Genomic DNA, 22855 nt, shown 5'->3' on the forward strand with positions numbered 1-22855 from the left:
TGAAGCTGGGCTTCCCATCTCTGGAAGGCGAGCTCACCTCCCCAGGCATCCTGAAGGAAGGCCCAAGGCCAAGTCTCCCCCAGGTCTGAGCCAGCCCTCATGGTTTATCTGGTGCCTGTGACCCGACAGGCGCAGGAACGGGAGAGGGTGCGGGGTGTGTGTGTGTGTGTGTGTGTGTGCAGATGAAGCCGTGCCTGGGGCAGCGGCAAGGCTGCATGAGGATCCCCAGGAGCAGCCTAGACCGCCCCCCCCCCCCCGCAGCGGGGCTGGACAGGCGTGCAGGTGCACCTTGTCCAGGTTGCTAACGAAGCTGAGCCTCAGAGACATCAGGGAGCTTGTTGAGGTTACACAGGATACCAAAGGTCCTGTCTGAAGCAAGGAGGGGACTGGCCCAGTCGGTCCCTGCCCTGGGGCCTCTCAGCCTCTTCACCATGGGGCGCCGTGGCAGGTGGGGGAGTTCTGTCCTTTTTGCCCAGAGATGGTGTGGGGGCAGAAGGAAGGGGGTGTGAATGGGGAGCGGAGGGGAGAGGGCTCAGAGGACTTGCCCGGTGAGGCGGGGGGGATGGAGGCCCTCGGGACCAGCTGCCTGGGAAGTGGGAAGCCTGCCACCCCATGGCACCCTCACCCTGTGTCCACTCAGATATTGGGCTCGAACAGCCCAGAGCCAAAGAGAGTTCCCTTCCGGTGCCAGAGGGACAGGAAGTGGCCTGCTCCGAGGGACAGGAAGCGGCAGCTGCTTCTGCACTCTTGCTGGCTCTCACCCCTGCCGGCTGCTGAGCAACCAGGGAAGGAAGCAAGCAGAGAAATGCCTGGGGAGGGATCGCAGGGTGAGGCTGGACAGAGCCTGTGGGCAGGCACAGGAGAGAGAGGGGCCACGGACAGGTGTGGGGGGCAGAATCCCTGCTGGGTCCCTAGAAGGGGTGGTCACCTGGCTTCTGGGGCCCTGTAGGAGTGAGAGATGGAGGGGCCCCAGTACGCCCACACGCCCAAGCCCATTTCAGAGATGGAAGTGTGAAGTCAGCCTCAGGGGGAGGGGGCTCGTGAGAGGCTTCTCCCAGTGCTTCACCTGTTGTCCACCCCCACCCCCCCACCCCAGCAGAATGAAGCTTCGCACCCTGCGGGCGCCTGCCAGGCACTCTAGACAATCAGCTGTGTGTGGCTTTTCCATTTACTCCTCAGAGAACCCTGCAGGGCAGATCCTACTGTGATTGGTCCCATTTCACAGAAGAGAAAGTGAAAGCTGGAGGCACTGGAGTAGCCTGGGCAGGACCAAGTAGCCACAGGAGGCAGCGATTTGAGAGGATGTTGCCACGTAGATGGTGCTGGGACCTCCCCCCCCCCCATGCCTGCTCCCTTGCACGCGTGCACACACACACAAGCAAGTGCACATGGGGCACAATGCCGGCAGCTGGTGGGGAGAGTTGGCTTTCCCCATTGCTGGAGAACACAAGTTCTACCCATTTTACAGAGGACACAGCTGAGGTCCAGGAACAAACATGAACTTGTACCAGGGGGAGGATCACTAAATGCTGCTCCTTGATGTCACTGGGCAGGTGTGTGTGTGTGTGTGTGTGTGTGTGTGTTCGTTCCAGGTGGTCGCACACGTGTGCCCCAGTTCCCCTGGGAAACTGCCCCAGGCCTATCAGCCTCCAGATCTGGTGGGACAGGCCCCAGCGCAGCCCAGGGACCACCCACGGAGTTGTCACCATGTTGGCCCCGCCTCTCCCCCAAAGTCCCTCCCAGCGCTGCAGTTTCCCTAGGCGGTGTTGTAACCGCCAGGACCCAGAGGTCCCGGGGATAAGGCTTGGCGGGGCGTGCCGGGGCGGAGCGCAGGGCCAGGGGTGGCTCCCAGCACCAACTCACTCCGTCCGCCCGCGGCTGTGCCCAGCCGTGCTCGCCTTCCTCGCCCCACGGAGTCGGCCCCATGGACGCCCTGTGCGGTTCCAAGTTCTGGGTAAGGCGCAGGGTTCGGCGGGAAAGGGGACCGGGGTGAGCCGGGGTCTCCTGGTCCTTGTCGCCTGCCTTCCTGCGGGGGCCAGCAGATGCCCTGAGACCAAGTGTGCTCATGGCAGAAACCCCAGACTGCCAGCCAGGGGTGCCGGGGATGATGGGGCTGGGACCCACGAGGCGTCCCAGCGTCCAGCGCTCGCCCTGTTCTGCCCTTCTTGGCCACACGGAGGAATCCAGGAAAGTGAAACAGGAGGCTGCCTGCAGGTTCCCTGGGACTCAGGAAGTGCTGCCAGTTGCCACTTCCCCAGCTCCTGTGTGGTTCGCGTGCCACACACGCCCTGCAGGTGCAGCAGGGGCACCAGCCTGGCAACCCAGCCTTGGGACCCCAGAGTCCCTGCTCCACCACGGACTCTGGGAAGGCTGGCTCTGCGGGAACTCTCCTTTCCTGGGAAGGGCTTCTGCCTCCTTTTTTTTGCCTCTGGGCAAGATCCACCTGCTGCAGGTGTGGGAACACAGCAGTGCTGGCATCCTCACCACCTGCACTCAGGAGGGGAGGGCCAGGCACCACCTGGGGCAGGCCCTCCCAAGCCCCGGGCATCGGGATCCCCCTAGTCCCAGCCTCCCTTTGACAGATGGAAGTTCACCCGGGGAGAGGAAGGGACTTGCCAGAGTCGCTCTGTTGCATGCAGGCAGAGCTGGGGTGAAACAGCAGCGACCCTCAGATCTTTTTCTAAGTTGATTTTGGGGCTGCTGACCACAGGCCCCCAGTGCATGAAATGGTCCAGCCTAGGCACTTTCGACGGTGCGGTGCGTCTGCACTGCGCAGAAGCAGCTAAGAGCGCAGGGATCTCTGCGCACAGCCAAGGGTCTCCAGCGTAGGCTGCTCTCAGATCCAGCACCTCCTCTCTCAGCCACATTTTTCCTGTTCTGGGTATTTGTGTCTGTGTGCAGGGGATGAGGACGGGGTGTTATCCACCAGTGTGTGCTGGACACCTGTGCAGCTAGGGTGTCTCTGTGGACAATCAGGAACCACACTCTTGGGCTGTGTTTGGGATGGGCTGAAGGTGTTGTGTGGATTTTTAAAGAAAAATCTATTTATTTATTTGAAAGGCAGAGTTACAGAAAGGAGAGAGAGAGAGAGAGAGAGAGAGAGAGAGAGAGAGAGAAAGTTGTTTTTTTTTCCCCCTTAAGGCTTTTTATTTATTTGAAAGGCAGTTACAGAGAGGTCTTCCATCTGCTGGTTCACTCCCCAGATGGTCGCAATGGCTGGAGTTGGGTGCAGGGGCCCAAGGACTTGGGCCATCTTCTACAGCTTTCCCAGATGCATTAGCAGGGAGCTGGATCAGAAGTGGAGCAGCCAGGACCCAAACCACTGTCCACATGAGATGCCAGTATTGCAGGCAGTGGCTTTACCTGCTACACTAAAATGGGACATTGGAATACCTTGTTAAAAAAAAATACCTCTGGGGATCTCTCTCTTTTTTAGATTCATTTATCTGTTTAAAAGGTAGTTACAGGCTGGCACCACGGCTCAATAGGCTAATCTTCCGCCTGCGGCGCCGGCACCCCAGGTTCTAGTCCCAGTCAGGGCGCCAGATTCTGTCCCAGTCACTCCTCTTCCAGTCCCACTCTCTGCTGTGGCCCGGGAGTGCAGTGGAGGATGGCCCAAGTGCTTGGGCTCTGTACCTACATGGGAGACCAGGAGAAGCACCTGGCTCCAGGCTTCGGATCAGTGCGGTGCGCTGGCCGCAGCACACTGGCCGCGGAGGCCATTGAGGGGTGAACCAACAGAAAAAGGAAGATCTTCCTCTCTGTCTCTCTCTCACTGTCCACTCTGCCTGTCAAAAAAAAAAAAAAAAAAGAGTAGTTACAGAGAGAGAGAGAAAAAGATGGGGCCAGCGTTTTAGCTTAGCGGGGGGTAAAGCTGCTGCCTGCAGTGCTGGCATCCCATATTGGGCATTGGTTCGAGTCCCGGCTTTCCCACTTCTGATCCAGCTCTCTGCTATGGCCTGGGAAAGCTGTAGAAGACGGCCCAAGTCCTTGGGCTCCTGCACTCACGTGGGAGACCCAGAAGAAACTCCTGGCTCCTAGCTTTGGATCAGCACAGCTCCAGCCATTGCAGCCATTTGGGGAGTGAACCAGCAGATAGAAAACCTCTTTGTCTCTTTCTCTGCCTCTGCCTCTGTAACTCTGCCTTTCAAATAAATAAATAAACAAGTCTTTAAAAAGAGAGTGAGAGAAGGGGAGAGACAGAGAGACATTAAACTTCCATGTACTGGTTCACTACCCAAATGGCAACAAGGACCAGGTCTGGGCCAGGCCAGAGCCAGGATCCTAGAACTCCAGCCGGGTCTCCCACGTGGGTGCAGGAGCCCAAGCACTTGGCCGTCTTCTGCTGCTCTCCCAGGTGCATTAGCAGGGAGCTGGATTGGAAGCAGAGCAGCCAGAAGCAGAAGGGATGCTCTGATAGGCGATGTTGTTGTCACAAGCAGTGGCTTAACCTGCGCCGAAGCACAAGCCCCATGGTGGCGATCTCTCTGTCTGGTCACTAAAGTTTAATCTGAGGTGGTGCAACTTCCCTTTCATTGCCCTTGCCTACCTGCACACACAGATCTCTGTCATCCAGCCTACACTGGCCACTTGTCACCAGGGTCCAGAGGTTGGCTCCTGAGTTACTTCCTGTCCCTGCACACTTGCACTTGGCTGGTGTGGCCATGGGGTCTGGAGAGGCCAGGCAGAGGGTTTGAGCACCAAGGCCCCTTGTTTCCAAGTGGACAGCCACCCCCTGGGCACTCAGGACTGTACAGAAACAGGCCTGCAGGAGCCTGAAGCTGGGGATGTCAGGCCGCCCCTCCCGTCCCCAGCTCGGACATCCCTCGTGACCATGGAATCCGAGGGTGTCAGAGCGTGGGGGCTTGAAGCTGCCAGCCCAGCCCTCGTTGTAGGGCTGTGGAAGTAGAGAAGGGGTCACATGAGAATCCGCCAAGGGGGTTGGACTGGGAAACAGGACGTCTAGGATACAGCTGTGGTTTGAATGTGAGAATCAGCTCAGCTATGTTCCGAATCTCTCTGGGGTGCCTTATGTGCCCTCCTGGACGTGATCTCCTTGGCTGCTGGAAGCTGTGCCAGGCTGCATCAGTGTGGCAGGAGACTGGGGTGGGATGGGGAGAAAGCCGGAAGCGTCTCCCCTTGTGAGAAGCCCTAAGCTACAACTTAGTTACCCCAAAGGCCCTGAATTCTGGGCTCCTTGGGTGTGATGTGCTGTTTTGCATCTCATTTGCATTGCATGTTAGTTAGGTGGACCTGCCCCTGAGCCTTTAACTTGAGGGGCCTGTGGGTCACCCACCTTGTGGGAAGTGGTTCAAACAGCCAGGAAGTACTTGAGCCGGGAGAGAAAGGCTGGAGGGGGTGGACTATTCAGGCCCCTCGTGACACCTGTTTCCTTTCACCAACTGATCCTCAGAGTCTTGGTTTCACCACCTGTGAACTGGAGCAATAGCCCACCTTCCAGGCACCCCCCGCCCAGACTTTTGTGGGAATCACATGACAGAGGGGATGTGAAACGATTTTGGAGAACTAGGAAACCACGTGTGGCGTGTCCTAGAGGAAATGAGGATGGAGAGAAATGAGGTTAGAAGGGGAGGCTTGGCTTGGCCTGGCAGGGCTGACGGCCCAGAGGCTTCCACGTCTGCTGTGCATTTTGGGAGCAGGGGGATAATCAGAGCTACACCTGTCAGCCCTAGCCCCAGATAAACCTGAGGCGAGGAGACTCGTGGGAGAGCCCTGTGACCCCCTGGGCGCCCATCCACACCACATGGTGAGTGAGAATCTCCCTCCCATTTTTTCTGGGCAGGTTACCAACATCTCTGCACATACCTTGGGAGTTTTGGTGGAAATGAATTCCACGACAGTGACTTGTGCGGCCCAAGGACCCCACTGCTCATGAGGCCTCAGCTGCCTCTAGAACAGAGATGGTGGAGCTCCTGCCCTCGGTCTGCCTCCCCCCTGCCTGGAGGCCTACTCTGTTTTGAGCAACCGAGGGCTGGAGAGCACCCAGGGGCCAAGGGAGTACATGGAGGAGGGGCCTGGGGCTGTTTACTCTGGGAGAGATAGTGGCCTGTTTACAGCATTAACCTTGGTCTGAGGGTCAGAAATAAAAAAATCTTAGTCCCAAAGTGGCACTGATTATATGAGACGTGATGAGCTCCCTGTCCCTGGGCGGGGGTGCAAGCACATGGATGACGACCACTTGGTGCAGATGCTGGAGAGTGGATTCAAGCGAGGGAAGGCAATGGGGCCCTACCTCAAGATTCTGTGGCCCACTGGGAAGAAGGAGATGCGGTCGCTGCGATCCTCCAGTCCAGAGGGGTCCTCTTTCTTGGGTCTCACCCCACTGAGATGTAAGGTTTCCTTAGCAACAGCCCTTAGTGGAGGCCGTGGGTCTCCTGTTGGTCAGGTCCACGTGGAAAGACCTCATTGCTCACTAAGCTGTCCCCACCGTGTCCCCAGGGACAGGCAAGGCCCTAGTCCCTGGGAGGCTCAGCTTCCTGTGTCTCCTGCTCTATTCTAACAAATCTCAGGCCTGTCACTCCCAAGCTGGGTGATGCTGGGCAGATGGCTGGCCCTCTCTGGGCTCGAGCTGGCTTTAGATGGGCTTGGGGGCTCCCTTCAGGTCTGGAGCTATCTGCTGATGACTCCCAGGGGGTAAATCTCAAGCTTGGGGGCCGAGGCCTCCACTCAGAGGCCATACTTCTGGCTCCTGGGTGCCAGTCACCCCGCTTCCTCCAGGGGGCTTGGTCAGCATAGACAGGCAGCTCCCAGGACAGAGAGGCCATGGGACAGGCTCCAGCGTCCCTCTCAAATGAGGATGGTGACATGCAAGGCCAAGGGGAGCCGACAGTGGGTGGGAGGTGGACTCCCCTCTGCCTAGTGGGCACCAAAGCTTGCCCTGTCCTCCCAGGAACCCAACCGAGGCCTCGAATCCCCTGCCTCCATTCCTGGCTGGGGGCAATGAAGCTGGTGCTGCATGGCCTTGGCCTCTGTGTTCTTGCTGTGGCCCCAGGCAGGCTTCTCCCCACCTCCTCTAGGAGCTGGGTGATGGGGGCCTAAGACTTGGACAAGGACATGAGTCAGGGCAGTGGCATTTGGGAGGGAGCTCTGCTGAGTCAGTCTCCAGACAGGAAAATGGTCTGGCCAGCCTCCAGGGAGGGAGGCCCCAGCAGGGACTACCAGCTTACCTGCCCAGGAAGCAGGGACAGGGTGGCTGGGCCCCGCCCACTGCCCAACCTCACTGTAAGGTTGGGCCAGGGCCAACAGGTGGGGCGGGTCCCGGGGTCAGGGATGGAGCCTGGTGGGGAGAGGGGTGGGGAGTAGGATGAGACTTGCCTAGGCCACTGCCCAGTGGCTGGGCCTCTCCCCTCCCCCTACTGGAGCTGTTCCCATTTCTGATGCTGATTGGGGGGTGGGGAGGATTGGATTTTTCCTTCTAACTGGATCTTCAGGTTTCTAAGCCAATGGCTTCCAGAACCCTGTGTTTCCCAGGTCTTGGCAGCCCTCTCCCCTCAAAGAGCAGGAACTACAAGAGGGAGGTGGTTGGAAGGTGGGCTGCACGGCTGGTGGGTGTGTCCGGTGGGCTGGGCTTCTGGGTTCTGTCCGCAGGGTGGGTGTCATCCTGGAGCTGTCAGCGCGTGGAGAGTGTGGCTGGGCCAGGATTCCGCAGCCTCACTGCTCAGGTTCAAATTCCAGCCCAGCTGCGGGTCCCAGCCATCACAAACACTGTGTGATCATCCCGGCCCGCGGTGGAGCTCAGTTAACCTTGACTTTCCAAAGTCAGGGCCTGGCCCAGCACCAGCCAGTATTTAAGCTCCTGGGCCCTGCCAAGGACTTCCTGTCTGGGCTGGGGTAGCCCAGGGAGGATTGCAGGGAGCAGCACCCACCCTTTCCTGCTGCCCCTCTTTTTCAGACAGAGAGGAGCCTTCCCAGTCTGTGGCTGCACTTGCTCCCTTCCCCCAACCATGCAGGATTCAGGAAGTGGAGATTGTTCTCATGACTGACAGAGCCAGTCCACAGGCAGGCCTGGGAAGTCCCTCTTGGAGCTGGGGCGCAGGGCTCTGGGGTCCTCAGCCCCACCTGCCGCCTCTGAATCCACAGGGGTTTCAGCCTCGGTGCCCACCAAGGGGCACCTGCCGTGCAGTCCACCCTGCCTGCTGGGCCTTGCCCCTTATCAGCCGCATCCAGCTGTTTAATCGCATCAGTAAGGAAGCTGCTGTTGCTGTGGAAACGGCGTGGGTGATGGTGGAGGGTGGAGCTGGGATTCTGTAGACCAGGAGTGAGAAGGAGGGTTTTGGGCAGTGTGGTGGGTGCGGGGAACTGACCCCCTCCAACCCTCTCCTCGCCTTTACTTTATACTTCACTTTGGGCCAGAAGCCCCCTTGGGTGCCAGGGACAGTGGCCTGGGTACCAGGCAGAGAGCTTGCCATGCTCTGGGTCGGCTCAGCTGAGGCTGCTGCAGGCATCTGGGGAGAGAACCAGCAGATGAGAGCTCCGTCTGTGCCTCTCTTTGTCTTTGTTTCTCAAATAAATAATTTTTTTTTAAAGGAAAGAGCAGTCAAATAGGGCACTGTCGTGGACTTCAACCTAGTAATTTGCAGGTGGAGTGGACAGGGCTTGCTGAGGGACTGGGTTAGGAGTGAGTGACAGAGAAGATTCCAGAACCTTCTAATCAAAGGGGGAGGATGGAGTTGCCGTTGGCGAGGTGGGCAGGCTGGGAGGAGGGAAGGTCTGGTTTTGGACCTGTTGGCCACTGCATGTCCCGCGGGTGTCCCGGCAAAGACAATAGGGATGAGCCATGTGGGCACACAGGTGCGGCAGGCGTGGCTGCCTCCAGCAGAGGCTCCGCCCAGCTAGAACAGGCTTATCTGCAGGAGGAGAGCACAGGCCGGCCTCCCTGAGGGGCAAAGCAGCCATCCAGCACTCACGCCCACGAGGTCTCTCGGCTGTGGCCACTGTGTAGGTGTCTGTGAAACGGAAACGAGGTCCCCACCGTCTGAGGCTCCACCACGGGCTTCCCGCCATGTTGCCCTGTTAAAGTCGAGGAGTTTCCTGGGAGGGGAGGTGCCTCGGATGCCCGTGCTACTCCCATTACCTGCACGTGGAGACTGAGTTCAGTGGCATAAAGGAGCCACCCGTGGTCACAGGGCTCAGGAGGGACAGAGCCCCATTGGGTCCTCTGCATCGGGCCGGGTTCATCTCGTGGCCATTCCTTGCCTGCCCAGCACACAGCAACTCATGTCCTGCCCTCCCGCTTGAGCTCCCGCCCTCCCGCACGGTGTTCCTGCACACCTGGGTCTGTGCTGAGGGCTGGACAGAAGCACCAGAGCAGGGCACGGGGCCCTCAAGGCTCTGGTGCTGGAGAGGAGGCTGTGTTCGCCTCTGCAGGTTTAGGCAGCATGGGGTGGGGAGAAACCCCACACACCTGGGCCGCACCACACTGCCAGGTGTCCTGGAACCTGTTGCCCAAGAAGGCTCAGCTCGCTTTGCCTTCTGTAACTTGAGCCTGATGCTGTCCCGCCCACGTACCCACCTCTGGAAGTTGTTCTGAGATGGTCAGATAAGGACGAGGTGCGTGCTGTGACCCCTCGCCTTTCTCTGGTGTTCCGGTACAGCACACAGCTAGTGCAGCAGTTCATATCGGTAGATCTCGTCGGGCCAGCCAGGGGCTTTGAATGCCACTGTAAGACGTTTGAACTCTGTCTTCTAGGCAATAGGGAGCCACTAGGGGTTTAGAGGGAGGGTAGAACATCATCGTTTCATTCATTCATTGAAAAATATTCAACTTCAGTAAGCTTTTTTGTGAGCACTCACTCTGGGCCAGGCCGCATTCTAAGCAATGAAATCAAGGAAATGAAGGTTCTTTCCTTCAAGGATCTGACCTGTCAGCAGGCAGAGATGAGCGGAAACACGATAAATGATTATACAGCTATTGGATGACAAGTGCTGTAGACAAGAGAAAGGTGAGCGGATTGGGAATGTGGATGTGAGGGCAGGGGCAATGTTATGCAGGGGCAGGCCTCACAGAGAAAGAAAGACTTGAGGATGTGTGTGCCAGCAAGTGCAAAAGTCCTGGGGCAGGAATGTGTCTCCTGTGTTCAGGGACAGCAAGGAGGCCAGTGGCTGGCCGGGCAGGGACACTGCAGGGCAGGTGGAGGGGAGACATCAAGGCAGCAGCTGGGGAACCAGGAGGGGGTGCTGCAAAGATCCCCTTGGAGGCCGCTGGTGTGAGGATGATGGGGTGTACGAGGCTGGGGGGAGACTGCCAGGAGCAGGCTGAGAGGAGCAAGAGCTGAGCCCTGGGCCAGGCCCACAGTGAGAGAAGGAGCCAGCAGAGACTGAGGAGCCATGCCCAGGGAGTCTGGACCTCTGGGCACTGGCAGGGAAGAGACTAGCGTCTTGTGGCTTGCTCTCCAAGAGGTGAGGGCCTGGGCTGGTTTGATGGCCCAAGGGGCCAGGTCAGGGGACCAGGTGGGAAATGTTATAGACAATGTTACCATTCCTTTTTAAGTCATGATAAGACTTGGAAGTCTTTTTTTTTTTTTTCAATCAGAAAGGCCTAGTAACAGAGAGAGAGAGAGAGAGAATGAGAATCTGTTTCTCTGGTTCACTCCTCAAATGCCCTCAACAACCAGGGCTGGGCCAGGCTGAAGCCAGGAGCCAGGAGCTCCTCCGGGCCTCCCAGTGGCTGCAGGTGCCCGAGCCCTCAGGCCATCTTCCACTGCTTTCCCAGGCACATTAGCAGGGAACCAGCTTGAAAGCGGACAGCCAGGACTGGAACTGGTGCTGATATGGGACACCAGCGTCACAAGACGTGGCTTAATCCACTGCATCACAACACGGGCCCTGTGCCTTGGGAATCTTATTTTTAACATGTTCCGGGTTCTTTAAAATTTTCTTTTCTTTTTTTTTTTTTTTCTTTTTGAGAGACAGACACCGATATTCCATCTACTGGTCCACTCCCCAAATGCCCTCAACAGCCACGGAAGGGCAAGGCTGGAGCCAGGAGCAGGATCTCAATCTGGGTCTCCCACATGTGGGTCAGGACCCAAGTTCCTGCTGCCTCCCAGGGTGCACATTAGCAGGAAGCTGGATCAGAAGCGGAGGAGCTGGGACTTGACCCAGGCATTCCGATGTGGGATGCAGGTGTCCTGAGCAGCAATTTTTTTTTGTCATAGCATTTTTTAACCTTTATTTAATAAATATAAATTTCCAAAGTACAACTTATGGATTACAATGGCTTCCCCCCCAAAACTTCCCTCCCACCCGCAACCCTCCCATCTCCCGCTCCCTCTCCCCTTCCATTCACATCAAGATTCATTTTCAATTATCTTTATATACAGAAGATTGAGTTAGTATATATTAAGTAAAGATTTCAACAGTTTGCACCCACACAGAAACACAAAGTGTAAAATACTGTGTGAGTACTAGTTACAGCATTAATTCACATTGTACAACACATTAAGGACAAAGATTCTACATGAGGAGTAAGTGCACAGTGACTCCTGTTGTTGACTTAACAAATTGACACTCTTGTTTAGGGGGTCAGTAATCACCCTAGGCTCTTTTTTTTTATTATTTAGTAAATATAAATTTCCAAAGTACGGTTTATGGATTACGTTGGCTCCCCCCCCCATAATTTCCCTCCCACTTGCACCCCTCCCATCTCCCCTGAGCAGCAATTTTTAACAACTACTGCTGAACACCCACCCCCATGGGTACTCTTCAAGAGTCTAAGGCCTTGAAAAATAACAGGTGAAGCCCCTTGCCCAAGATCACACAGCTTAAAAGAAGTGAAGCCAGGGTTTGAACTCCTCAAGGCTGCTGTGCCTCCTCGAGGAAGCAATGGGACCCGGGGCCCTCCCGGGCATCCGGATGGAGGGAGAGCACTGATACCCTTGGCAGGCCGAACCAGGGCAGGGCCAGGGCTGGTCGTGTCGGGGGGGGGGGGGGGAGCTGGTTTTGAGAGCTGTTGAAGATGCGTGGTGGAGACCACCTGAGAGGCAGCAGGAAGTGGATCTGAGGCTCAGGAGGTGATCTGAGCTGTGCATGGGGGTCTGGCGCTTCTTGGTGCAATCTGGAAGCAACAGTGGGAGAGAGAGTCGGGGGCCAAGGCCAGAACCAGGGCCGGGCCCACAGGGTGGGACACAGAGAGTAGCTGACGAGGCTGGGGAAGGCGCTGCTGCGGGGGAGACCCTGCACGGGAGCTGACAGGAGCCGATTGTCGCTTGAACACGGCCCTTTAGCTGCAGTCCTCCCCGAGTTTCCATTCTAAGGACGTAGGGAATGAAAGATGCAGACCTGGGAAAGCGGTGGGTTGAGCTGCTGCTGTTTGGGACACCTGTATCCCATAACAGAATGCCCGGGCTGAGTCTCACGTCTATTTCCAGTCTGATTCCCCATTAATGTAGCTGGGAGGCAGCAGGTGCTAGCCCAAGTATTTGAGTTCCTGCCACCTATGGGGGAGACCCAGATGGAGTTCCTGGCTCCTGCCTTCAGCCTGGTCCAGCCCTGGTTGTTGCAGGCATTTGGGGAGTGAACTAGAGGATAGAAGATCTCTCTCTCTCTCTGTCTCTGCCTTTCAAATAAGTAAGTCAATCTTTAAATTTAAAAAAAAAAAAAAAAGATGCAAACCCCAAGGACAGAGAAGAGGTGAGGACAGCGGCAGACAAGACATCAACACCTCCCTGGGAGGTAGAAAGCAGGTGGAGGGGTGATTGCTGGCACAGGAGAGCAGAGCGGAGAGAGCTGAAAGGGGTCCATCTGTTGTCTGGAAACGCTCAGGTGCTGGAGGGCTGTAGCAGGGAGGGATGGGGGAGGGCTGAAGGCAGTGGCTGGATGGGGGGGGTGCAGTGTAAGGTGAGGTTAGACACCCAGGCTGCTTCCCACCCCCTCTCAGGGCCCCTCCAAGCCCCGTCCACCACTCCCCCGCCCCCAACCCCAGACCAGCCAATCATTGTGGGCAGAGAAGTCAAAGTCTGCCCCCTGAGGGGTGGATCCCCAGCCCCCAGACCTAAATCCATCCCACAGCAAACACCACTAGGCCACCAGCTGAGGAGGCTGCCTTGAATGACCCGCTTCCCAGCGCCCCGCCCCCTCCCAAACACTGAGACCTCCCCACCCACTGAAAGAGAGAAATCAAACCAAACCGACAGACCAGACAAAAGGAAAATCAGGCTTCCGTGCTGACCAGTTCCTGCGCCAGTTACTCTGCCAGTTAGCGGGGCGCAGCCTCGGGTCATGGTTGTCTCCAGGGGGATAGGATCGTGGGTGCTTTTCCTTGCTCCTTGGTTCTATTTTCTGTGAAAAACATCTAAGGCTTTGCAAGAAGGAATTCAAAAAACATTAGTACTTCGGTGGCTTTGGGGGAAGCGATGTTAGTAAAATATGTGCTGATTAATTGATTTAGTCCCTCATCTCTTTCCCAAAAAGCTCATCAGTGTAGTTAGGTTTCTGTCCCAAGGCCGGGTGCCAGGTGCCCATCCACCCCGGGGGTGAGGGTTTCCCCGGCCGCTGGGCTTTGAGTTTCAGGGGGATGGTTGGTCACCCTCAACCTAGAGATGTGTGACAATCTGCCCACTTCCCCTTGATTGTGGCTGCCCAATGGGGTGGGTGTAGCAGGATGGGGCCACCCCCTGTAGAAGGCAGAGGCAGCCAAGGCTCAGGGACACTGCTGGCCCCTCCTGGGAGAGGCCTAAGGAGGACCCGGACTTCTCAACTGCATGCTGGTGTCACCTGGGTAAAATAAAAATTACAGTTTTTTTCTTAAAAAAGTGGGACTCTAGAATGGCACAGAGGAGCCCTGAGGGCAGCAAAGGGGCCTGGGGGCACTTGGGGGACCACAGGGACTTACTCTCCATGTTTATTGTGGCAATGGTTTGCAGACCACTGTCAAGCTCATGGACTTGTGCATTTATTGTGTCTGCATTACCCTTCAATTAGCTGCGGCCTCCGTGGGGGTGTGTGTTGGGGGGGCTCCCGGGCTCTCAGGGTCTCGCCTTCTCCAGCCCTTGCCCCAGTCTCTGATGGAGCAGCTCCCTGGCCCAGCCTCAGGAGGGGCCTTTCTTCAGGAGGCTGCCACAGCCTGCATGGTTCTCTCTGTCCCCAGGACTCCAACCTGTCTGTGCACACGGACAACCCGGACCTCACTCCATGCTTCCAGAACTCCCTGCTGGCCTGGGTCCCCTGCATCTACCTGTGGGCCGCGCTGCCCTGCTACCTGCTCTACCTGCGGCACCACCATCATGGCTACATCGTCCTCTCCCGCCTGTGCAGGCTTAAGACGGTCAGGGGCGCAGGGCTGTCCTCCGGGGGGGTGGGGGGCCGGGACCTGGGGGATCCTGCTTCTGTAGAGTCTCTGGGAGCCTGCCATCCTCCACAGCCAGGTTCCCCAGCCTCACCGGCCCTGCAGCTCTGGCTCATGCTGAGGTAGTACCTCCCAGCCCTCAGGGCCAGGCTGGGACAGGTCTCCCGGCTTCGGGAGCATAGACCGCTCCCCAGCAGGGGCCGTCCCTGCAACCCATGCCCCATTCACAGGCCCTGGGTGTCCTGCTGTGGTGTGTCTCCTGGGCGGATCTCTTCTACTCCTTCCATGGCCTGGTGCATGACCAGGCCCCTGCCCCTGTCTTCTTCGTCACCCCCCTAGTGGTGGGGGTCACCATGGTCAGTGTGGGGCCCGGGGAAGCTGGGTAGGGGGAGGTCTCTGGTGAGCAGTGGTGGGGTGGCGGGGGGCCCTGAGGAGTCAGCTGGACACCTCGGGGGTGGGAAGAGGACACAGCTACCCCAGACACACCTGGGCATGCGCGGGCAGGGCCGCATGGAGGCAGGTCCAGATGTGTGTTCTCTGGCTGGGCCGGGCCCGCCCGCCCTCCCTGCGCAGCTGCTGGCCACCCTGCTGATCCAGTACGAGCGGCTGCGGGGTGTGCAGTCCTCGGGGGTCCTCATCATCTTCTGGTTCCTGTGCGTGGTCTGTGCCATCATCCCCTTCCGCTCCAAGATCCTCGCAGCAATGGCAGAGGTAAGGAAAGGAGGAGGGGAACCTGCCAGACCCAGACCTGTCCAGGGGCGACTTCAGGGCTCAAGGCCATTGCCTGGTCCCAGACCCCTCCCTACCGCCCCTGCCTGCTCCTCTCGGTTCAGGCCTTTTCTCCTTGTTCCTCGCTTGCTATATCTCTGGCCGGAAGCAGGCGGCAGATGGGGGACCAATGTGGCACAGGGGATGGGGCAAAGACACTGCCACTGTTGGACACTTGTGGGAGTTCAGGGCTGCTCTGTGCCACCTCCACCAGGTGCACTGTCTGATGTGTGTCAGGTTCGTGTCACAAGCATGTGTGTGCAGACACGCGTGTACCATTCTGACCAGCTGGATGGCCCACTGTCAGTGTTGTCTGCTTTCTTCCTCCCTGGCCTTCTTCTTGGCCTTGGGGCGGGGACGGGGCGAGGGGGAGGGGTGGAGTGCCGGGGGCCAATCTTGGCGCTACCCTGCAGAGTAACTTGGAGCCCAGGCTCTCAACCGGGTGCTTACTCTGGCTCTTTGGGGCATTGTTCAGTTGCAGAATGGGCACCACAACCCCCTTGGCACCAGGTTGTGCCTGGGTGAGACACGGTATCAGGGGTGGGGTGCTGGCCTCACGCCTGGCACAGGGCAAGTCCTCATCAACCACAACCCCATGCACTGTCCCCGAGCTCAGAATCCCCTGGCTGGGGACCTCAGAGGAGCCTGATGCCCAGAGACCCACAGGACAGGGGCTGCTGGCCGGGCTGGCTTCGCACACTCCCCTACCCCATCCCCCACAGGGCGCCATCTCAGACACCTTCCGTTTCTCCACCTTCTACATCTACTTCGCGCTGGTCCTGTCAGCGCTCATCCTGTCCTGCTTCAGGGAGAAGCCGCCTTTCTTCTCCCCCAAGAACACGGACCCCGTGAGTTTGCTCACTCCCCAGCCCAGCCCTCACCGGCAACCCCCATCCCTTCCAGATCCTTCCGAGGGGAGGTAACCTGGGGCTTGAGGAGTGAGGGGGTGGTGGGCGCTCCTGATTCCCCCGTTCCATTCTCTCACCTTCTAGAACCCCTGCCCAGAGGGCAGTGCTGGCTTCCTCTCCCGCCTGTCTTTCTGGTGGTTCACAAAGTGAGTGGGCTTTTCCTCCAGCCTGGGCCAGAGCGGGAGGGAGGTAGGGGGTGAGAGAGAGGAAGGGAGTGAGCCATAGCATCAGAACCTGAGCAGCAGGGCCTGGCTGGCACCCCCCACCCCGTCCCATACGCCCATCCCAGTGGACATGGAGCTGGGAGCTGTGTGTGAGCCGGTGAGCTGGGGGCAGGGCCCTGGCCCGTTCCACTCCCAGGCTGCATCTGGCCCAGGGGCTGCAAGGAGAGATCACAGTGAGCTCTGAACCTTCCATCCGGGCTGAGCTTGCTGCTTGTCATCTATCTCCCTGGCTATCCCTCAGAGCGACTTGAGCAGGATAATTGTGTCTGTGACCTGGGTGACAACTCATTAACCACATTGCCCTGAGGAAGCATCTGAAGCCAGGGCTGCATCCATCGTGCCTGGTCCTGGCCCAGGACCCGGGTGGCATGGAGTTTCCCTCCAGGGCTTGGGGGGAGGTGGGACCCCTGGGCGGGAGGGGCCAGAGGTAGGAAGTCAGGAGGGAGGAGGCAGGAGTTGAGTTCGGGAGTAAGGGAGACAGCGCCATAGACCACAGCACCCCAGGGAGAGCCTCCTCTGGGGAGAGCCTGGGGCCCTGCAAACACTCACCCCAGCTCCGGCTGCCGCACTCTGACCCTCTGTGGGGGCTGTGCCCACCTCCCCACCCAGGCTGGTCATCCTCGGCTACCGGCGGCCCCTGGAGGAGCAGGATCTCTGGTCCCTGAACGAGGACGACCGCTCCCAGATGGTGGTGCAGAGGCTGCTCCAGGCGTGGGAGCAGCAGCAAAAGCAGGCTGCGCGGTGAGGCCTTCCCCGTGCCCCGATGCCACTCACTCCCCCTGTGCCTCTAGGCCCAAGGTCTCCTGCAGGGGACGCTGCTGGGCCTGGGGTGATCACCTGCAGAGGAGGGGGAGGCGAGCAGGTGCAGGAGATTCCTTGGTGACCTTGGGACTCCTGCCTGGAAGCCTGGGTCTGGGCAGGGCCAGGACGCCTCCGCAGCACTTACTGTATCCCAAGGCCAGTCCTTAGCATGTCGATCACCTCGTCTAACCCCTCACCAGCCTACAGTGCGGGTCCTATTGTCCCTGCGTTATGGGCAGGGACCCCGAGGCACAGAGGTTTAGTGGCGTGCCCCACGGCCCTTAGCAGGTGCGACAGAGCTGGAATCTGCACCCAGCTGCCTGGCCCCACAGGTCCTGCTCTTCCCTCTACACTACCCTGCCTATTATAAAGGGCAGATTCCAGAAACTTCCCTTGGCCCCCTTCAGTCCTGCCTCTTGTCCGGATGTAGCCAGAGGCGGTGGCTCAGTGATTCTCCTGCCCAGGGACCTTCCCTCTGGCAGCCTCCCCCTGGAGAACCCATGTGCCTGGCTCTGGCCAGCTGTCCGGCCCGGAGAGTCAGGCCTGAGTCCCTCTGACCCCAGGACAGAGCCCTCTTCTCTCCCATCCACATGCATAGGCCTAGGAGCTGGAAGCTGGTTCAGCTCAGAGCCCTGATCATGCCCAGCTGTGGGAGGGACCAAGGCCTGGGGCATGGGTAGCAAGCAGTACCTTGGCTTCCATGGCTTGCAGGCTCAGGGAAGGCCTGCCACACTATCTCTGTCCCTCCAAGCCACCTCACCCACTCCCTGCCCTGTCCCACACCCTATCTCCCCTCTCCTCACAGCCTCATACCCAGAACCAACCCCCCCCGGGGGGGGGGGGCGCGGGGGAGGGGGAGACAGGGAGAGACCAGAGGCTGGGACAGCAGGGGTTTAGACTCCTTGTGGGGGATGCCTGGCCACCTGCAGACAGAGTCAACTGGGAGTTCCAAGAGCCCAGAAATCAGCTCCCTCCTCCCACTGCCCCACCTCTTCCTCTCCCCCTCCCCCACTTCCCCCTCCTTGGCTTCCAGTAGGGGCAGGGGGGCCCAGGTGCCCATTCCTGCCTGCTGTTTCTCCCTCCCTGGAGCAGACACACGGCTGCAGCAGCATCTGGGAAGAAAGTGGCGGGAGAGGCCGTGGGACTGCTGAGCGGCCGGCCCCAGGCCCGGGAGCCGTCCTTCCTACGGGCCCTGCTGGTCACCTTCGGCCCCACCTTCCTCATCAGCACCTTCTTCAAGCTGATCCAGGACCTGCTGAACTTCACCAACCCGCAACTGCTCAGGTGTCTGCACACTCCTCCCTGGGCCGAGGGCTGGCCTGGATGAGGGGAACATAGAGCGACCAGAAGCCCGATTGGGAGCCACAGAGGCTGTCTCTCCCCTTCACGGGGCCCTTGGCGAATGGCATGGTCTCTCTACCTCAGTTTCCCCGTTCCCCTGCTGCTCCCATCAGCTGGGAACCAGTCAGTGCTCCAGGCACTGTGGAGGAGGCGTCACCAAGCTTTTTCTCTGGAAAGCTGGCAGCAAACCTTTACAAAGGTGGTCCTCCTCCCATTTCACAGATGGGAAAGCAGAAAGCCAGAGGGGACTTGACCAAGGGCACACAGCTGGTAGAAATGGAGTCGGATCTGAGTCCCGGGCTCTGAGCTCCGGCTACAGTGCCCTGGCCACCACCCACAGGCTGTATCACCTGTCCCTCCCATGGCCTGGACTTCAAGGAGCTCCCCAGTGAGAGGGTGGGAAGAACAGCCTGGAATAGTGCTAGACACCAATGACACAGAAATAACCTTGGGAGAACCAGCGTGCGGATCAGTCGGGATCCAGGGGGCAGAGGGGTGCTCAGGTGTCTGGAAAGCCCCAGGAGGGGCGAGGGAACCAGCCGGGGCCAGCAGGGGTCACTGGGCAGCTCAGGAGGTTATCAAGTTTGGAGGCCCAGTAGGCAAAGCAGCAGGGGAAAGTGCAGCCCAAGCCCGGTGACAAAGGCCTGAGACAGCATGACTCAGGACGGCCAGGTGTTGTTCATGCTAGAGAAGGGGTGAGGGAGGGAGGGGCAGGAAGAGGACGCCAGGGAGGGAGAGCCGAGGATATCCTTGGAACCTGGAAGCCAGGGAGGGGCATCTGGTTTGCTTTTCATGGTCGTCCAGCAGCACGCGGGAGGGCAGCGGAAAGTGGGCAGAGTGGGCAGGGCAGTGGGAAGTGGGCCAAGCAGGTCAGGTGAAAGTCTGGGAGGGAGGGAGGGAGATGAAGGTTCAGAAGCTATGCGGGTAGTGGATGCGCATGCCAGCCAGAGGGAGGAGTCAGGGCACCTAGGTGACTGTAGGGTGAGGTGCTCAGAGCAGGGAGGGGCTTGGGAAGGTGGCATGAGGTGAGTTGAGCCCTGGCTGTGTTGGGCCAGAGGTGCTGGTGGGCTGTCCAAGGAGGGCTCCTGGCTTTCTGGAGGGCACATTCTTAGGGGTCCTTGGCTTGGTCCCCCTAGGGAGCCTGTGTAGGAAAGGCTGGGGGTGGTTCCCAGGGACAAGCACGAGGCTGGACTCCGAGGAACCAGAGCTGGGAAAAGAGCCTGGGACTGGGAGCACAGCACAGAGATCGCTTCCTGGGGGGAGAGTGGCCTCCGGGAGGGGACTTGGCGATCATACAGAGCCTGTGAAAGGCACCTTGGGGATGGTTACCCACTTTGCAGAGAAGAGAGGCCTGGACAGAGCGCAAGGGCCCAGAGTGGGGGCTGCAGAGAGCCAGAGACGTGGAATACTAGAGACTTGTCCAGAGAGGTGCACCCTCGCCAATGACCATGGACTGGGTGGCCTGGAACTGCAGACATTTCTTCCCTCCCAGTTCTGGCGCCAGAAGTCCACAGTCAAGGTGTTGGCAGACCTGGCTCTGGCTGAGGCTCTGCCCACGCCTGTCTCCCAGATCCTGGAAGTGGCTGGCAGGTCTGGGTGTTCCAACTTGCACATGCATCACCCTGACCTCTGCCTCCTGAGTCACAGGGCTTTCTCCTCTGTGTGTGCATCTGTAGGAGAGCCTTTGTGTGCTAATCTCCCTCTGCTTTCTCTCTCTCTCTTAAAAGATTTATTTATTTATCTGAGAGGCAGAGTTACGACAGAAGGAGTGACAGAGAGAGAGGACTTTAATCCCCCAAATGGCCACAACAGCCAGAGCTGGGCTGACCCGTAGCCAGGAGTCAGGAGCTTCTTCCAGGTCTCCCATATGGGTGCAGGGGCCTAAGCGCTTGGGTCTTCTTCTGTTCTCCCAGTCCATTAGCAGGGAGCTGGAATGGAAGTGGAGCAGCTGGCATCCAAACTGGCACCCATATGGGATGCCGGCGCTGCAGGCAGAGGCTTAACCTACTGTGCCACAGCTCCAGCCCTTCTTTCTTATATAAGACACCTATCACCAGAGTGGGCCCATCCTCCCCCAAGGTGACACCGAGTACAACTGCGAGGATCCTATTTCCAAACGAGATGCCAGGGCTAGAATGTACTTTTTAAGGAGACAACCCCTAACAGAAGGGGAGGCCTGGCTGTGATGCTGGCTGGGGGGCTCCATGGGGACAGGGGGACATTTGTCCCAATGTGAAGAGATGTAGCCATGCCCATAGATGACAGAGCCGCCAGTGGAGATGAACAATAGGGGCTCACGCTGAGGGAGGAGCAGTGAGGGGCACATTCCTGCTGGAGCAGGTGGGATCTGGGCTGGGGTACAGAGCAGGGCCTGCCTTGTCCTTTGCTTCAGGGGCAGATGTTTGGAGGAAAGGATGTGGGTGGCAGGGGGTTCTCAGCGGGTGGCTAAGTGGGAGGACCGGGAGCCGCCAGGAGCAGGCAGTGGGAGTGAGATAGGCCAGAAAGAAAGAAGAGGGTTGGAAGAGGCCACGGTGGAGGAGGCAGACAGGGTCACCACAAACACTGGGGACCACTGATGTGGGAAGGACGGATTCGAGGGGTGACGGGGTCCCCGTAAGCCTTGGATGGTAGATCCTAGAGCCCTGGGCAGCTTAGGAAGGGGAGGGGCAGAGTCTAGCCAATTTCCTCCTGCCACCTGGTTCATGGAGGTGAGGGAGGTAAGCAGGTGTGGCTGGTGGTGGCCAGGTGACAGAAGGGGTTGGCAGCAAGGACTGTGTGGTGGAGGTGTGGAGGGCCAGCGGCCCCCGCTCAGAGATTGTAGGAGCCGGGCTGGGGGGGGGGGGGAGTGCAGCAGAGCTGAGGGTGGAAGCTGGGGACAGCAGGTGGGGGGTGAGGGGCGCTGCCCGCCCTCATGCCTCTCCCCTCCTCCGGCAGCATCCTGATCAGGTTCATCTCCAACCCCGAGGCCCCCGCCTGGTGGGGCTTCCTGGTGGCCGGGCTGATGTTCCTGTGCTCCGTGACGCAGACGCTGATCCTGCACCAGTACTACCACTGCATCTTTGTGACGGCCCTGAGGCTCCGCACCGGCATCATCGGCGTCATCTACAGGAAGGTGGGCTGGAGTTGGCCATGGGGGAGGGGCCGGCCCTGGGCAGCTGGGAGAGGCTCTGGGTCCAGTCCATTCCCTGCTGTCTATCCACCTGCAGGCGCTGGTCATCACCAATTCTGTGAAACGTGAGTCCACAGTGGGAGAAATGGTCAACCTCATGTCAGTGGACGCCCAGCGCTTCATGGACGTTTCACCCTTCCTCAACCTGCTGTGGTCAGCACCCCTGCAGGTCATCCTGGCAATCTACTTCCTCTGGCAGGTGACCCTTGACCCCTGACCTCTGCCCCCTTCCTCCGGCCTTACTGCAAAAGTACAAGAGAGGGTAATTCTGGGTCAGCAGGGGGGCTGTGTAATGGGCACAAGAGTTTCTCAGCCATTGGCAAGGGGAAACAAGCCTTGAAGGTTGCTAGGGTGTGCACCTGCGTCTTTCTGCCTCTGCCATCGCTCTTCCCACAGGAGCCCAGGGAAGCGAGGGCCTTGGGGGCAGGGTGGATGTGACGCTGGCTGTCACTGTATTTGCCTCCCTGTGTGTCTGGTCACACTTCTGTGCCTCTTGTTTGTCCTGTTGTTGTAATCTGGTGGCTAGGGGCCTCTGCAATGTCATCATTCTGTCTCCATCTGTTTGATCAACTGCCATTCTTTGCTTCTGGCCCATCCCCATGTTTCCATGGGGCTCTGTTTGTTTGGTGGCTTCTGGCTCTGGGTGTTGGTTAGCTATCCACCTGTCTCACCATCTACCTGTGCTTCTGCAGATCCTGGGTCCCTCCGTCCTGGCTGGAGTTGCCCTCATGGTCTTGCTGATCCCACTCAATGGAGGTGTGGCCATGAAGATGCGTGCTTTCCAGGTGGGTGCTCTCAGAGGTGCACTGCGTGGGGCACAGGCCCAGGTGTCTGGGGGAGGGTGTTCACTAGCCTGGGCACCTCTCTACCATGTGGCTTACTCCAAGCCACATATACAAGCCTTAGCTCACTCTGCCTTCACCACACTCATCTGGTGGCTGTGGAACGAGGCCCAGAGAGGTTAAGGCCATCCAGAGTGAAGCACAGCTGGGACTCAACCCCACATCTTCTGTGCCAAAGAGAACCTTTCCCACTAGACTATCCTAAGTGCAAATAGTGAGCCACTCAGTCCATTAACTGCACCTAGAAAAAAATGACAGACTTCCTAGGACCACCACCAGCCACCTGCTCACCTTGCAGGCCCACATCCCCACAGTGTAGCCAAGCATCCACCAGTCTGCCCTTTCTTTTCTCCAAACCACCAAGCTCTGGGTACCTAGAGCCCCCACCCATGTCCTCCCACAGTGCCCTGTTTCCCCTCAGAGCAGGCACAAGGGTTTATCCTGAAGCATTTGCTCGGATCATCACTTCTGATCTGTACCCCCGGCAGTGGGACGGA

At 58.7% G+C, this 22855-nt stretch overlaps 1 protein-coding gene across 4 annotated transcripts in view; it reads left to right on the forward strand.

The window, feature by feature from the left end:
- The window catches only part of ABCC3 (ATP binding cassette subfamily C member 3), a 46882-nt gene that overhangs the window by 3867 nt on the left and 20160 nt on the right, over positions 1-22855 (forward strand). Inside the window, exons 1-11 of one of the 4 annotated variants that reach the window (XM_089318171.1) lie at positions 1786-1954; positions 14108-14284; positions 14536-14661; positions 14879-15016; positions 15796-15921; positions 16066-16127; positions 16815-16946; positions 18099-18290; positions 21282-21459; positions 21554-21715; positions 22209-22301. In XM_089318171.1, coding sequence (XP_089174297.1) covers positions 1925-1954; positions 14108-14284; positions 14536-14661; positions 14879-15016; positions 15796-15921; positions 16066-16127; positions 16815-16946; positions 18099-18290; positions 21282-21459; positions 21554-21715; positions 22209-22301 — 1416 coding nt within the window. In that variant the 5' untranslated portion in view covers positions 1786-1924. Of the gene's footprint in view, positions 1-1785; positions 1955-5645; positions 5768-14107; positions 14285-14535; positions 14662-14878; positions 15017-15795; positions 15922-16065; positions 16128-16814; positions 16947-18098; positions 18291-21281; positions 21460-21553; positions 21716-22208; positions 22302-22855 lie in introns of those variants that run through there. The other 3 variants (XM_008271295.5, XM_089318173.1, XM_089318172.1) reach the window with 3 other exon arrangements.

The sequence above is a fragment of the Oryctolagus cuniculus genome, chromosome 17 (assembly GCF_051225735.1).
Source record: "Oryctolagus cuniculus isolate XC-2025 breed Fujian yellow rabbit chromosome 17, ASM5122573v1, whole genome shotgun sequence".
Taxonomy (NCBI): Eukaryota; Metazoa; Chordata; class Mammalia; order Lagomorpha; family Leporidae; genus Oryctolagus; species Oryctolagus cuniculus.